Genomic DNA, 16,190 nt, shown 5'->3' with positions numbered 1-16,190 from the left:
TGTATTTTTGATGTAACTGATGTAGTACCTCCTTACAATAAGCAGGTAATACATCAATATAATAAGCAAGATAATATGTCCGTACATCAAAAACAATATAACAATGCATAGGAATATCAATCTAAAAACAATAACATAGGTAGACCACACACACCTAATCAGTTAAAAAAAACATTTCTAAAACCTAAAGATGTTATCTAGCTTCATGTATGGTCATTGAGGGAAGGGGGGGGGGGTGTTACAGCATTGTGTAAACGGAGTCATGTTATAATTACATAAAAGTGATATTTAAGTACTTATACTATGTCTTGATTACAGTTCTCCAAGTTCTTATAAGCATACTTGTTGATTGTCACTTTACAGTGAAGGGTTGCTGTTTCTGTGTAGGATATTTATAGTCATATATTCCAAGTCATATTTATAGTCATGTTCCAAAGAAATGCTGTATGAACAAGGATTCTGACACCTTGAGAGCTGCCTGCAGACCCACCTTGGCAGAGTGCCTAGCAGCCATTCTCTATACTCAAAGTAAGAAATGCTCTCTCTGTGCCACAGGAAATAAAAGAAAGGAGAGAGAAAAAAAGTTATCCTAAACTTTTCTTTGAGTGCCATTACTGCTGCCAAGCATTTTTACCATTTTCTTTCTTTTACTTTCCATCATAAAGGCGTTTAATCACGTAAGCCGGTATAGAAGCTTGCAATGCTTCGCATTCGCAATGCTTTGTGAGCGTGTAGATCTTAAATATTTTTCTTTAATATTTGAAAATTATTGTATAAAAAAAAAATATATACACACTCACACACACACACACACACACACACACACACACACACACACACACACACACACACACACACACACACACACACACACAGACAGACGTACATATAAAATCATCACCCATAATGTCATGCCCAAAGGGACGCCAGGTTATGTGGATAAAACCAAGAGGGAAATTACCATTAGGCCTATTGGGAAGAGTTTTTGTCCAGAGTTGCCCTTAAAGGCTGTCAGTTTTGCATACAGGGCTCCTGCGTTAGGTTATGTGGATAAAACCAAGAGGGAAATTACCATTAGGCCTATTGGGAAGAGTTTTTGTCCAGAGTTGCCCTTAAAGGCTGTCAGTTTTGCATACAGGGCTCCTGCGTTGTGCCAGGGTCCAGCTGTACAATTCCACCGTCTGTACTGAGTTGTCCTTTTTTCTCCTTTGTCACCGTGGACTGCGTGGAGTCTAATGCAGCTTTTCTTTTTTTCGGTGACAAACTTTCACCAAAAGTGCAGATGAAGGGCAGGTTAGGACGCAGAGCTTATCTGCTACCCCATAAGAGTGTGCTCTTGATAAGGCCCTGCTTTGAGGGGGTTTGTCCACTTGTCAACTACTGTCCTCCTGCCTAATGAGGTGGAGCAGAGGGATTTGGGGGACCAGACGCACGCACGCACGCACGCACGCACACACACACACACACACTAACTCACTCACTCTTGCATGCCATGTACACACACACACGCGACACAAGAATAGCTTACAAATGACATTCTTCCATTTGCTGTCAGTCAGCCTGCAGAAGCTCCTGGCACCTTATGTTTGTTTATATTCTGTAGTTCTGTTTGCACTGACTCAGATTTGTTATACCAGTGGTATTGTTGTTTGTGCATGTGTGCGTGCATGTGTGTGTGTGTGTGTGGAGTGGAAGTAAAAGTATTGGAAATTGGATTAAAGTACAAATACCTCAAAATTTTACTTAAATACTTTATTTGAGTAAATGTACATGGTTACACCACTGAATATTAGTACTGTTGCACAAACGGCTAAATACTTTTACAAAGGCTTTTAGAGTTAAACGGCCGCTGACCTATAAAAAAGGGGAAAAAAATGCAATTTTATTTGTTAATATTTGGATGATGTCATTGTGGGAGTGTGCAATAAGACAATCAAATTAATTTACTGCACTTACTGTACTAATAGTTATCCATTTTTGTGTGGCGAGGGTGCGGAGTTTGGCGTGCATTTCATCGTGAATCTGCGACACAACGCTGGCCGCAGTGAAAATGCGAATTTATATAACAAAAGTTAAAACTAGCAGTTGCAGGCATAAACATTATAAAGATTCCGCAACTTCATGGCATATTTACCGCTAAAAATGTATAAGTCGAAAACAAACAAGCACATGCATTTCTTCCGGTCAGGAAGACCATAGTCATACATACGTCGCGCGCCATTTCAAACTGTTTTCAGAGCGACCTCGCTGTATCATACATGATCATTTCGGGCCGTGTCATAGGAGCTTTAAATGAACACAACGCCACCCCCATCCCCAATAGCGGGCTCGGCTCAGCACAATGTAGTTATTGGAATAAAGCGTCCTCATCCAATTTGCAGTGGCAATGTAATGGCGCTGCGCTGCTCTCTCTCTCTCTCTGTCTCTGTCTCTGTCTGTCTGTCTGTCTGTCTGTCTGTCTGTCTGTCTGTCTGTCTGTCTGTCTGTCTGTCTGTCTGTCTGTCTGTCTCTCTCTCTCTCTCTCTCTCTCTCTCTTGCTGTCAGACTCTCTAAAATCAGGACAGCCATTAACTCGAGCGTTCTCAAGGTTTTCTGGTGTCTGAGGCTGAGCAGCAGACAATTCACCTTGAATAGGCACCCAGCCTGTTGAGGTGCCTTCGGAATTGAATGCGACGGTGATTGTTAGACATACAGTATGTCTGCCACCATGATCATTTAGAGAAATCATGCTTTGACAGCGACTTGAGTGATGGTGTGTATTATACAGTGCATATATATGGACTCCAATAATAACTGCGGTCATATCCTTGGCGTTCATTTTTTTGAGGTTGAGTCCTTCAACTGGAAGCCGGAAGGGAGTGTTCCAGCAGTGCTGCAACGCTCCCTTGTCAGGCTGATGATGTCACTCGTAGACTTAAAGCCCAACCGTTGATATCATTGAGTTGATAATATTATGAACATTCAGAATTCAAAATATTCATTGAATTATTATTTTTATATTTCCACGGTTTCTACAAACCTGCTTAATTCATAAATATTTCGTTATTTTGAGGAAGGAAAACAGAGGGGTGGTTATTTTCCCTTAATTAGTTTACATAGTTTCAATATTGCATTATTGATTTTATTTTAATTCGATTTCATCCATTAAAATTATGAATTGATAAGTAGCATACATAGTCTATGAACGTACTAATTAAGGCTTCTATTGACTATATTCACACAGACGCCATTTTGCTCTCACATCATATTTCCGGGTGGGAAGAAATAATGCCACCCGGGGTGGCATTATTTCATGAATTTAATGGCAAAATGGCCGCCGTGTGAATATGGTGAATAGCTTTTGATAGGCAGCCTATCGAATTGAGGTTCTATGACTGAACAGTTCAGCAAGTGGTTAATCCTATGCTATAGATTCTCAAAAGGCTGAAGTCCTTTCATTAGCTAGACTGTTGGGATTGAACCAAAGATGGTGGAAAGGGATATGTTTGATGAACAACCTCTCTCAATGTTATTGTGTGCACACGGTTACGCTTCGGTTTTAGGTTCTAAGTAGGAGTTGTGAATCAACTTAAGACTACTCCAGATAAGAATGGATGGTATTATTAACCACTTGAACCCCAGCATCCATATTCTGGGGGGAACATTAGACATAAATAGCAGATTTACAAGCTCACAACGTGTCGTGTAAATCTTTTGGTGAAGACTTTTTGTAAACGGAAACGAGCAGTCCAAGTATAGAGCCAACGCAAGTCTAATGTAGAGGGTTTAAGACGAGTGGTTATAGTCAGTCCTTATACTGAACTTTCTAATAATACCATTAAGAGAAGTTGTCACTCCCTCGTACAGGTACAAGCAGCGAAATGTTGCTTTGACATGGTCCACAACACTAGCAATGCAATATACACAAGATACTGTATCTATAAGAATAGTGCTGGGTTATAGACTTATTAATGCAGCGTTTAATACATGGCTATCATGTATTTTAAAATGACTGGCATCATCTATTACTCTACTATAGTATGTGTTAATGTATAGTGCATAGTAACCTTAAAAAAAAAGTAGACAATCTTCAAGCTCACAACATGTCACATCGAGACGCATTGCGAGCTTGTATATCTGCTATATATTTAACACATTTAAGACATTTCTAAAAAATAGTATTATTATTATTTAATTAATTTTCACCTACCTGTATAATGACATCCCCAAAACGTCTTGCTTAAAGTGTTTAACAATTTTAGATGTTTTAATTCTAAATGGAAAACTAATTACATTTAGAATATGGTACAGTATTAGCTGATTATACTAGTTGACAGTGTAGAATTTAAAGGATTAGTTCACCCCAAAAAATTAGATTTGATTTGTTTTCGTCACATTCCTAGAGTCTACTTTGTGACTCCTACTGGATACATTAGCCGGTGGGAGACGGTAATCAAAATACGACAAAAACAAAAAATTCAAGGCTTTGTGTGGTGTGTAATTGATAGAAAATAAGCAATTTTTTAGGTGAACTAATCTACATTGTTCAAAAATTAACACCCATTTGGCATTTGGCATTCTTGGTACCACAGTTAGTAGAGTTATTTCAAGTTATTCACATTTATGTGGAAACAAGACTTTTTAATAATAGCAATTAGAATTTTGTCATGTAAGTCCCAGTCCCCTACAGCAAACAAAAATTCAAATTATGGGCCATTACGCTGTACGGAGAGAGTTCTTTTTTTCTTCTTCTTCTTCTTTTCAGTTTTACTGTGGAAATAAATTGAGAAAATAAACATTAAAGAAAAGAGCTTTTGCTCAATTTTGTACTCGGGAGGGTGATTATTCATGTTGTCTTTGAAAGCTCAGGAAGCGGACACAAATGCATTGTGTAAGTGAGCCACCAACTCAGTTCTGTGCTTGTGTTGAAATAAGATCCTCTGAATAGCTTGGCAAATAGAGGGGCTAATTTTAGAGTGGCAGTTTGATATTAAATGCTTGAATTTAATTGCATGTATTTGATTGATTTATTGAGGCAACTTCACCCAAGAATTTGAGAATAATGTTCAAGGACAGACTAGACTACTGCATAGACACAACCGTACACTATAGACTCTACAGTACACTATAGGTCATGGGTCAGGGTTAATTAAATACATTGATGACCTGGAGTGGTCACTTTACCTGCTAGGATCTACTGTAAGGATCTTAATATCAATTTATCACTTCTTACTTACCTCTTTCAAAATACAAAATATTGATTATACGATTACAGTATGTGTTCACTATGCAAATCCAAAACTGAAAGGCCATCCCAAGTGTTGTTTTTCCCTGCCTGTCTAAATTATTTTTAATCATTTGTTTGTGTTTATTTATTGTTGTCATAGTTACTGACACAGAGATATAGACAGATCATTAATTTCATGCACTCTTCTCCATCTTAATAAGATTGAATAGTTTCTCATGGGCACAGCTCATTTGCACATTTCATTGATGTAGCCTGTTATGTTTCTTTTTTGGTGAGAATGGAAGTTAATAATCTCAGTTTGTATTAGATCTCAAGCTTTTGACTTTTTGTCATCTACTGTAAAGGCCTGGGCTTTTTCAACTAACTTGTTAGTCAGGCCGACCTTTTGAGTGTGCACAGCGCGCAAATGAATGTTTCCTTCTGAAAGCTTTTATTGTTTATTTTATTTATTTATTTTCAGTTTTGGGGTTACAGTAGGGTGTGGGCTGATTACAAAGGTAGTTTGCTTATTTTTTGGGGCAATTTTAATGACCTCTGCTCAGCTATTACAGGCTGCCTATTCCCCTTTTTGAAATGGGTTTTCTCAAATGTCCCCCACTGATCAATAGCCTTTTGTACAAGAAAACCCAATTTCACGAGGCTTGTTGAGTTGTCTACCACAGTCTGCTTCCTCTGCCGTTGTGGGGAATAAATGTACTGAGATACAGACCTCTGTATGCCCTAAATTCAGCATCCGTCTTGTCTGATGCAAGGAGGCTACGATTAATTATATTAACTCAGGGGTAATGCTAATAAGGGTTATTTATTTGGGTAATTTCTGCTTGGTTTCTTCTGGCAGATAACTGTCTAATGTATGGCTGTTGATAGTAAAAATCGAAGAGTTTGATAAATGCTGTAGTGTTCATGTTTGTTTCCTGGGAATTTAATCGCGGCAATAAAAACACAGCAAAACAACCATAAGTTAAAGGAGTAATTCAATGAATTTCATGACATATTTAAAAGGGTAAAGCAACACAGCTTATTAATCCTAAGGTATCCTAACACTACATGTGTTAGGATACCTTTATCCTTTTAAATATTTTAAACTTCTTCCTTAACAAAAACAAAAATATCAATTTGTTTTCTATAATTTTACACAGTTAAAGCATAGTTAAACACTTAAGCGAAACTAAAAGGTTATTATTATTTAAGAAATTATACATGCAGAGTATACTACTTCTTTTATTTTTCAATAAACATGGCACAATAAGAACATTCTATAAATGTATTAATGTATATCTCTCTAGTTATATTAAATGAATGTAATAAATGATTTTTAAGATATTTAAGACTTTTTGTGAAGTATTTTTTATTGTATGCTGTATACAATACCATACTATACTGTATACTATAGTCCTTGCAATACTGGACTGAAATAAAATAAAAATAAGATGAGATTAAAAATAAGTTAAAAAGTACAGGGAAGACACCTACAGTACATCACACAGTAGTACACAGTACAGTACACTTATCTATGTACTTAATAATGTATGTATTATATACATTAGTGCAAATATAATGAATATTTACAGATTATATCGTCACTGTTGTGCAGAAACCTCTTGTCCATGTCCATATTTTAAATGTTTGTGTTTTTTACTTTTTTGTAAATGAATCCCCTACTTCATCACACTACAGCTTCACACAAAAGTATCAAAAATAGCATCTGCAAGCTTGAAATGCAGCACAATGCTATTTTTCAATTTGAATCCTGAAAAGTAACAGTTTTGGACATACTGTATGAGGTTTTCACCCGACAGACGATATATTAACGCACGGTATGTCAACCCACATTGATTTTGAAAAAGTATAGCATATTACTCCCATTAAAAAAGCTCTTTGTATTCTAAAGGCGAATCAACAGGGGGGAGAATAATTATTTGGCTGTGTGTTAAATTATTGATTGGCCACCATTGTTATTTCATGATAATGATAATTAGGCAGATTCCTATTGCTTATAGGAAGTCTTACGAAGAACAAGAGGCAAAATGTAAAATTGAACACAATACCATTTCAACACCACACACTGTAGTACTGTTAGACGGTCCATGCAACTTAAAACCTTACACAAACCCAGTAATTTAGCACATAATCTCAAGATGTCCTGTTTTAGAATATTTTGCCTTGCAGCCCAAAACACATTTTATTGTCAGAAAAGGTGAAGGGGAAAAGGTGCAAATACAGAAAACAACCGTTCAAAATTAATTTGTCACACACCCACGCTCTCACACACTTGTGCACAGATATAGTTCATCCAGTAATATAAATAGTGCGCATCTCCTTCTCTCTCTGGAATCACATTCCTCTCTCCCTGATGTACGTGCTCTAAAAAATGCTTCTGGCCTTGCCAGAAAAATAAAGGGAAGTCTTCTTTCTTAAGCTTAATTTATATACTCCATCTGGTGCGGTTGTTGTTTCCAAAAAGGAACAGATCAACAAGCAAACAAAGCACCGCATTGTCACGTGTTGTTGGCTTGCAGATCTGTTCTTTTTTGGCGAGCAGCACCATCGTACTTTGGAGTATATAGGCTACTGTATGTTAAGCTTATGAACTCCTATCAGGAGTAAGTGATATTTTTTGGTTAAAACAAAAACGTAAAAGCATTATCTTCTGATAGTAAGCATTGCTGACATAGAGTATTTAGTTACTAGAGTCTCCCATTCTCTTCAACTCATCAATGAACAGAAAATGTGTTTTTCAGGTGGGGTGCAACATTTCAGCCAATCAGGAGAGGCTACCCATTTATTCAGGTTCAACGTTCTAGTGTTCCAGTTCCAATTTTGTCTTCTAATTTCTATGAGTCATCACTTCCAATTTGACTTGTTTAATCTGTATCTTGTCTGAGTTCTCTTTCCTGATTGGATAAAATTGGTATCCCGACCCAAAAATGTATTTTCTGTTTAATGTAGAGCTTGAGAGACATGGAGAGACTCCTGTTACCGAACAAACACTCAATAGTAACGAGTACTATCAGAATATAGAGCTACGGTATTTAAAGGACAACTTTCGTTTTTTACAACAAGGGTTCATATTTTAGGTTGTAATTAAAGTATATAAAAGACGAGGGTTAACATTATTTCATTTACTTCTTTCTATTGTTTTAGAGATTCTTATTTCAGTGGTTGGGGGCATGCGTATGGCTAAATATGTCATTTTACACAGAATAAGCCCATTCCCAAGATACAACGCAACCTTTCATGGTTAGATGTGACTTATGGGGGCTAGAAGTGTTACTGTAAATAGCAATAAAGAAACTGCTGGCTTATTGTGTCTAAAAAGACATATTTAGCCACTTGTACGCATGCCCCACATTTTAGCACGGTAAACGCGATAAAACAATAGAACGAAGCAAATGAAAACATTTTAACACTCACTTTTTCTTTTCTCTAATTACAATCTAAAATATGAACCCTTGTTGTAAAAAAACACAGTTGTCCTTTAACACTTATTGTAACCAAGGAAAATCACTTCCCCTACCTTTAAGAAAGAAAAGATTCAGTAGGAAGTTTATTTTCTGGCAAGGCCAGAAGGATCTTAGACTTAAGCTAGCACATAATGTGCAGTAGCACTGATTCTCGCTCCTGCATGATGGTTTGTGGCGACGGGGACATAAGGTGCACTTGTTGTGATACATTCAGAATGTTTCTACAAGGGGGACACAGTAAAATGCTCTGTCTGTCAATGTGCAGCAAGATCCTATGAATACTCCAAAACATTGGCCTACTAAAGTGAGATATACTGTGTGTGTGTGTGTGTGTGTGTGTGTGTGTGTGTGTGTGTGTGTGTGTGTGTGTGTGTGTGTGTGTGTGTGTGTGTGTGTGTGTGTGTGTGTGTGTGTTTTATATAAACATTTACATCACTTGATATTATGTTTTCCCCTTTCTATGTTTGATTCCTATTTCCTTTTTACCTGATTGCATTTTTGAGTGCATATAGATAGAAATCCTACCCAGATGAATTTCTTGTATTTGTGTACAGTATATATGCACTAGGCCCACAAACCGCCCACAACCGCTTCTCCACTCTCGTGTTCTGTATTTAATTGTATTCAACGTGTACGATTGTACCTCTGTGAGCAGGTTTAAGGACACAGGAATGTTGGTTATCTGTGATAGGATTTTCAGCTTCTGCTTTACTTGTCTGGATAAATCTTTATTGATCTTAATGTGAAAATGTAACAAATAAGGAAACTTGTACTGTACCTATGTATGCACATACCTAACACACAGCCACTGACAAAAACTTTTTTTTATGACCAAAGATTTACCTTCATAGTGTGAATAATGATTCTTATTGATTTTATTTAAATTCTGAATTTGTTTTTAATACCTTGCCGACAATTGTCTATAGTTTAAGGAAAGATATGGAACAAAATAACACCCAACACAAGAATATAAATATTTAGAGGTTATTCAGGTACAAAATGGAGCAAATTCGTTGTGGACAGAGGTGATTTTAGTGCCCGGCGTTATTACATTTCATTTCATGTCAGAGTACCGTCATTGAGACCTTATCAATTTGAACGTAATATTTTTACTTCATGAATTTTCCCACCATGGCTGTAAAACTAAAATGGCGGTTTTAACACACGTAAGAATGAATGTGGATTCCAAAACCCCAAAATGGCTCCAAGTTCAGTAACCAAAGGGCCTGCTCGATAGCCCCCCTGACCAATCAGAGTTCAGCATTCTGTGCCCCACGGCACAGATGCTGAACGCGCTTCTGATTGGTTACTGGAAACGGGGTCTAAGCACACCATTGGCTTACAGCGTCCGGAGCTGTTTTGACGGCAGCGTGGGGTTACTAGGGCAAACAGCAGAGTTGGTACCTCACACCACCCGCTGAGCATTTCAGGATTTCCACCAATCACGCATAACACAGCGTGAGGTGTTATTGTTGTAAACTGTCTGGGCTTGTAGTAAACAACTCATGTACTGTGTTTGGAGCGCAGTGTGCAGTCCTCGATACAGTCCCTCTGTTGTGGAGTATGCCAACACCTGTGAGAATCGCATCCAGATATACCCCCTGCAAAACAAATCACGGCGCTATTTCATCCCCTGTGTGTGTGTGTGTGTGTGTGCGTGCGTGCGTGCGTGCGTGCGTGCGTGTTTTTCTGCTGCAAAACGTGATGGTCCTCGACCCCTTTTTCCTTTAGAAGTATTGAGACGTTTGGGTGTTTCAGAAGTGCTCTGTGGTCCTATTGAGCGTGGCTGTGGCTCACCACGCTCCAGCCCGGAGCAGAGAATGGGGACGCCATGTGCAGTTTCATGGTCCCTCGTAGTGATGAGTTTTTCTAGGGTGCACACACTGATCCGCCCCCAAGATGGCATAATTAGCTTTATCCATCAGCCATTCAGGTGTGTCCACACGGCTCCGAGGGAGGCGGCCATTGTTTGCTGACAACCGTAGTTCTCTTTCTCTCTCTCCGGTCTCGCTTTCCCCCCCCTTTTCTCTTCAATTCACAGTCTCAGGGGTAAATGGATGGTATGCGATGCGGCAGATTGGAGGTGAGAGCCATATCGGTTGCCGGAGACTCTGCTAATGCGAACTCCAAACTACTATGTATTCACCATTCACAGTCGGTGCCCACACAGTAATCAGATAGCTAGCCAACTGACAACTAGCAATGGAGTGGAATGCAGGCGAGTGGGGACGGATGGGGGGCAAATCTAATGGCCAGCCATTGTGTTTGTGTTGCTTGCATGTGCATAGACTCTCTCTCTCTCTGTCTGTTTGTGTGTGTGTGTGTGTGTGTGTGTGTCTCTCTCTCTCTCTCTCTGTGTGTGTATTTATTGCGAGACACTTTAATAGCCTAGTTTTTTTGCCCCTGACATATGAGGATAACTCTGAAAAGCATGTGTTGCTTGGTAAAATCTCTTAATAATTAATATAATTTCATCAGATCAATTAATTCAGCACAGGAGCTCCCAGTGCCAGTCAGTGCGGGAGAATGAAAGGAGCTAAATGAAAGCCAAATAGAGGGCCGAGTGTCATCTCAGGTTAATTAAATCCCTGCTTTGAATCGAACATGCCACTTTCAGGATGATATGAGAAAAACACAACTACCCTACCCTATGTCTGTGTGACTGCCAGGGGTTGATCAGTCTCTGAGTAGTCTGATCAGTGCCTGTGCCCCCCATTAAATAACCAACCAGATATGTGGGGACTGGGGAGGGACCCACATTTTCAAATCCATATTTTATACTATTTCATGACATTGTCATGCAAAGGTAGTGAATACAGCCCATCTATTTTACCTTCCTTTGTAAAAATGTAAAAAGGAAAGAAGAAGAAATTGTTCATCTTTATCATGCCCAAAATAGGGATGCCAGATTTGAAGTGGTTTCGTCTGTCTGTGGGAAACAATACAAAAAAAAATCATTCGATCGATTGGAACATTATTATTATTATTTTTTTCATTTCCCGAAAGTAACCGCTTTGGACCGACAGTAAAAATAGGAAGCCGCCCACCTCAATTGTTATTCCGTACGTTTGAGACACAGAATGAATGTATACTGTATTCTGCAGCCACACTGCTCGCCCTGCTCGGTGCCCCATGTCTGTTTTAAGCGACTCACTGGTGAAGCCGATGTCAGCATGCAGGCTCAGCGTTCCTCACTGAAGTTCCAAGGTCGTGCCGTACCACTGATATAGCAGGGATGATTGTTTCAGTCCCAACTCCTCCCAGGATGTGGTGGTGTGTGCCTCGTTACAAACACAGTTTTTGGTTCTATTCTAGGGCCTCTTTTATTTCTTGTGTAGCCAGCCAGCGGCGGTGAAATGTAAGCTCTTGTTCGTACCGTATGTGCATGATTCTGCGTTACTGGTATCTGGGAATGATTGAAAACACTCTTAGTAATGAATTAGAACGTGTAAGAGAGTGGCTCATAGATAACAAGCTTTCAATACATCTGGGTAAAACCGAGACAATCCTGTTTGGAACTAACCAGAAGCTGTCAAGAACAAATACGTTGAAAGTCTCTCATAATGGAGCTGAAATTGAATCTCAGACAAGTGTCTCGTTTTTAGGAGTAATATTGGAACAGTCATTCTCCTGTGAATCCATTGCTGCTAAAATATGATCTAAGAGTGCCAGCAAACTCACGTTTCTGTTTTGCAAGAACAGGGCTTTTTAGATTGTTTTTTAAAGAAACTTCTCGTGTCATCATTGATACAGTGTCATTTTGATAACGGTTTGTGTGTTCTGCTTGGAACAGTGGTTTGACAGTTAGACTTGGGAACAAACTGCAGGTGATACAAAATAATATCTTTGGTATTTGTTAAATGTAATGTGAATACAGATAGCTAGGTGCAAGTATTGTTCCTCAATACTTTTTCTCGGATAACAATCGTCTATAGTCAGCATAACTATCATACCAGAGCCAAGTGTGTGTTCGTGTAAAGTGTCTCGAGTGAATAATTATGTAGCCAGAAGTTCTTTTTACACTGTTACCATTGTTGTGGAGCCTACTGCTACACATATTTAAATAGGAGAGGGGCTTATAGAAGTCAGGTTTCAACTTTGTTATGGAACAGGATAACAGTTTTGTAATGAAATCAGCAATGACATTGTACAGTAACTTTAGCTGAGTGTGGGTTTTGAGTTACTATTTTATTTTCTTAAATTGCAGTGCAGTGTTTTTGGATTTCAAGACTGACTGTGTTGTTTTGTCTTTTATGTTGCGTGTGTGTGTGTGTGTGTGTGTGTGTGTGTGTGTGTGTGTGTGTGTGTGTGTGTGTGTGTGTGTGTGTGTGTGTGTGTGTGTGTGTGTGTGTGTGTGTGTGTGTGTGTGTGTGTGTGTCCTTTGGACTTTTGTCTGATTGTCCATAGATAAAATCAATCAGTGAATTATTCAGTCTGTGTTTTGTGGCCCAAGTACATTTACTGAAGTTTAAGGAAAGCAATAATACACAAGAAGCTGTGAGACATATTGTGAATTATTAGGCTATCGTTGTTGTTAGCAAGACTCAAAGTGGTGTGTATAATTGCACATCCTCCGAAATCGTGTAGTGAGGGGAACTGCATAGTGTTCCAAAGGCGAGTTCCTTTTCGATTCAAGTGAACATGGCATCCTCTGTAGGCGTATGTTGTTACTTTCAGTATCCTACAGCACACATGCTGTGGTTTTCATGTCCTGTAGCTTGCTATTAACCATCTTGCTTCTGGTGCTTGGTTTTAGTGGCAAATTTCTCAATAGGCAATTAACAGAACTGTACTGTTCACAGTACTGCTCTGAGGGCTTTAGAACAGAGTGGACGGCCTCCTGCTGCTTCTCACTCTTAGCGTCCCCTCATGGTGCCTCATTAAGGCACAGAGAGAAACAAGCGCCTCTGACCCAGCGTTACCTTAGGGCTCGGTCCAACAACAACGCACCACGGCATCATATTAAAGAACGCAGTGTGGGCACTGTGGACTTCAACACAAACACTGCTTTGATTGCTCCAAGCATTATCTTCTCACATTTTGTTTTGTTCCCGTCTCTCTCTTGCTATATATGCATATAATGTATATGTATATTCTTTCCCCCTCTGCTCTTCAGCAAGGAAAAGACGAAGGGAACTACTTTTCTAAGAGAAAGAGACAGAGTGATGTGGGTTTTAGGATTTGGGGAGCAGCAGTTGTTTTTTTGTATTCCTACTGAGTGACGTTTGAAGGTCGACTTGTACCCTGGCCAGGACAGCAGCAAGGAAACCAAACGAACGCTGTTGAATTATGAAAAAACGCATTGACGCAGTCTCTGTTTTCATCCCACATCGGTTATTAATATTGTGGCGGTTCCCTTTGGTTGAATATTCTGGTGCTGAAGTGTAAATTTGCACAAGTCAAATGCAATAGGCTGGAGAATTTACAAGTTCTAGAGAATATTCCTCAGCACAGCACTGAACATTTGTGGTCATTATTAGCCTATTTTATGGAGGTGCACGCACGCACGCACGCACGCACGCACGCACGCGCACACACACACACACACACACACACACACACACACACACACACACACACACACACACACACACACACACACACACCAATTTTGGTTGTTGACTGTTGATGATCAACTGTTTCATTACTGTTTCCCCGCTGACATACAGTACAACAAATAATATTGTTATGATAAAAAAAATACCGTCAGCAATGTGTTCTTTGTAAATTTGCACATTTTTCTGCCATTACGTTTTTTTCCATGTTGTTCCTTGTCACATTGCTACTGTGCGTACTGTACAGAAGAACGAAAGGATGAGCGAGTGCGAGAGAGAGAGTGAGAGAGAGAGATAATAGAATTCCACATTCTAAAACAAAATATGGCTTTGTCTTTCTTTCTTTCTTTTTTGTTTGTTGTTGTTTTCTTCCTCTACAGAGATGTTGAAGGAGCTCAACCTGCAGCGCAGAGCGAAAGACTTTACAGACCTGAAAATTATTGTTGAAGGGAAAGAGTTTGAAGTGCACCAAAATGTTCTAGCTTCCTGCAGCTTGTATTTCAAGGACCTGGTGAAAAGGTTTGCCTTCTCAACTCTTCTCCTCCCACCAGCTGTTGATCCAATCTGTTCTTTTTGTAGGGCGCATTTGTGTTGCTTCTCTTTCTTCTCTTTTCTTATTCCTTTGTTTTTTCCCCCCTTTCCTTTGTTTTTTTTTCTTTAATTTTCTTTCCCTCCCCCCCTTCTCTCTCTTGCAGGTATGTGAAGACTTTTTTGGTTCCTAGCAAAGGTGCCAGCAGCCATTCCTTCCTTCCTTCCTCCCTCCTGATCCCGCCTCAAATTGAATGTATCTATATCGCAAAAACACGCTACAGTACGAGAACATGAAACAAGAAAAGGTCAACTTCCTCGTCTTTATCTTTCCTCCCCATGTAGAGCGAATTAACCCGCATTTCCATTTTTAATGAACAGCGCACACACGTTCCATGACTGGGGATTGTTTTTATTTATTTATTTTGTGTTACATTTTTTTGTTCAATTTAAACTCACCAAAAAAGAAATCCACATTCTGCACTTTGGGAGGTGATTTGACAAAGGCCATGATGTCTCTTCTGTTACCCTCAAGCTACTTGTTTTTCCTCTTTATTTTTGGTGAAAACTTAATGTCTTTCATCTGCTAATAAGTAGAGTTAGTGAAATGAAAAAGATGTGGAAGATTCAGGGATTTAAACAAGAGACAAAGAAAATGCACTTCTAAGTTTAGCTTTAAAGAACCACAGCTTAGTGGCAACCTTCACTAATGTCTGATCTGATCTGCAGTCCAAGCATATCTCCCTAATAGTCTGTTCTGCACACTGTTTTCTCTTCATGGATGTGTGTGTGCGTGTGTGTGTGTGTGTGTGTGTGTGTGTGTGTGTGCGTGTGCGTGTGCGTGTGCGTGCGTGTGTGTTTTGTCTGTCTGTCTGTGTATGTGCATGTACAGTACACGTGCATGCATATGTGTATGTGTGTGTACACTATACACCTTCATGTGTGTGTGTGGCTGTGGGGCAGCTGGGCACAGTTATCCATAAGGGTCACTCCGATATGTGTGGGCACGCACATCTGTGACTATATATATCCTGCTGCTGGGAAGAAGGAATAATTAATCCCTAACGTCTTCTTCCCTGTTTCAGAGCCTTGCAGGTGTATTCAGCTTGATTGATCTAGGAGCACGCTGACAGACAGGCGAGAGAGAGAATCACTAGCGGTACTGTAGCTGTGTAAGGCCTCTGAGAATTGTGGCACTTTGCCTCACAGCCACGCGGCCTCCATGGCGCGCTCATCAGAGAGATAAGATAAGATAAGATAAACCTTTATTGATCCCCGGAGGGAAGTGCCACGCTGCTTATCTGCTATGAACTGTAGGAGAGGCAGCCGGACGGCACTCTTCACCGATACACTCGATCCTACTCAGTGGGGTTGACGAACAAGAGAGTTGAGATACCAGAGAGAGAGAGAGAGAGA

At 39.5% G+C, this 16,190-nt stretch overlaps 1 protein-coding gene across 1 annotated transcript in view; it reads left to right on the top strand.

The window, feature by feature from the left end:
- The window catches only part of klhl29 (kelch like family member 29), a 373,908-nt gene that overhangs the window by 214,553 nt on the left and 143,165 nt on the right, over positions 1–16,190 (top strand). Inside the window, exon 6 of the mRNA XM_080745146.1 lies at positions 14,627–14,765. Coding sequence (XP_080601272.1) covers positions 14,627–14,765 — 139 coding nt within the window. The remainder of the gene's footprint in view (positions 1–14,626; positions 14,766–16,190) is intronic.

The sequence above is a fragment of the Nannobrachium achirus genome, assembly GCF_963921795.1.
Source record: "Nannobrachium achirus genome assembly, chromosome: 16".
NCBI classification, from domain to species: Eukaryota; Metazoa; Chordata; class Actinopteri; order Myctophiformes; family Myctophidae; genus Nannobrachium; species Nannobrachium achirus.
This window is presented reverse-complemented; position numbering and strand designations above follow the sequence as displayed.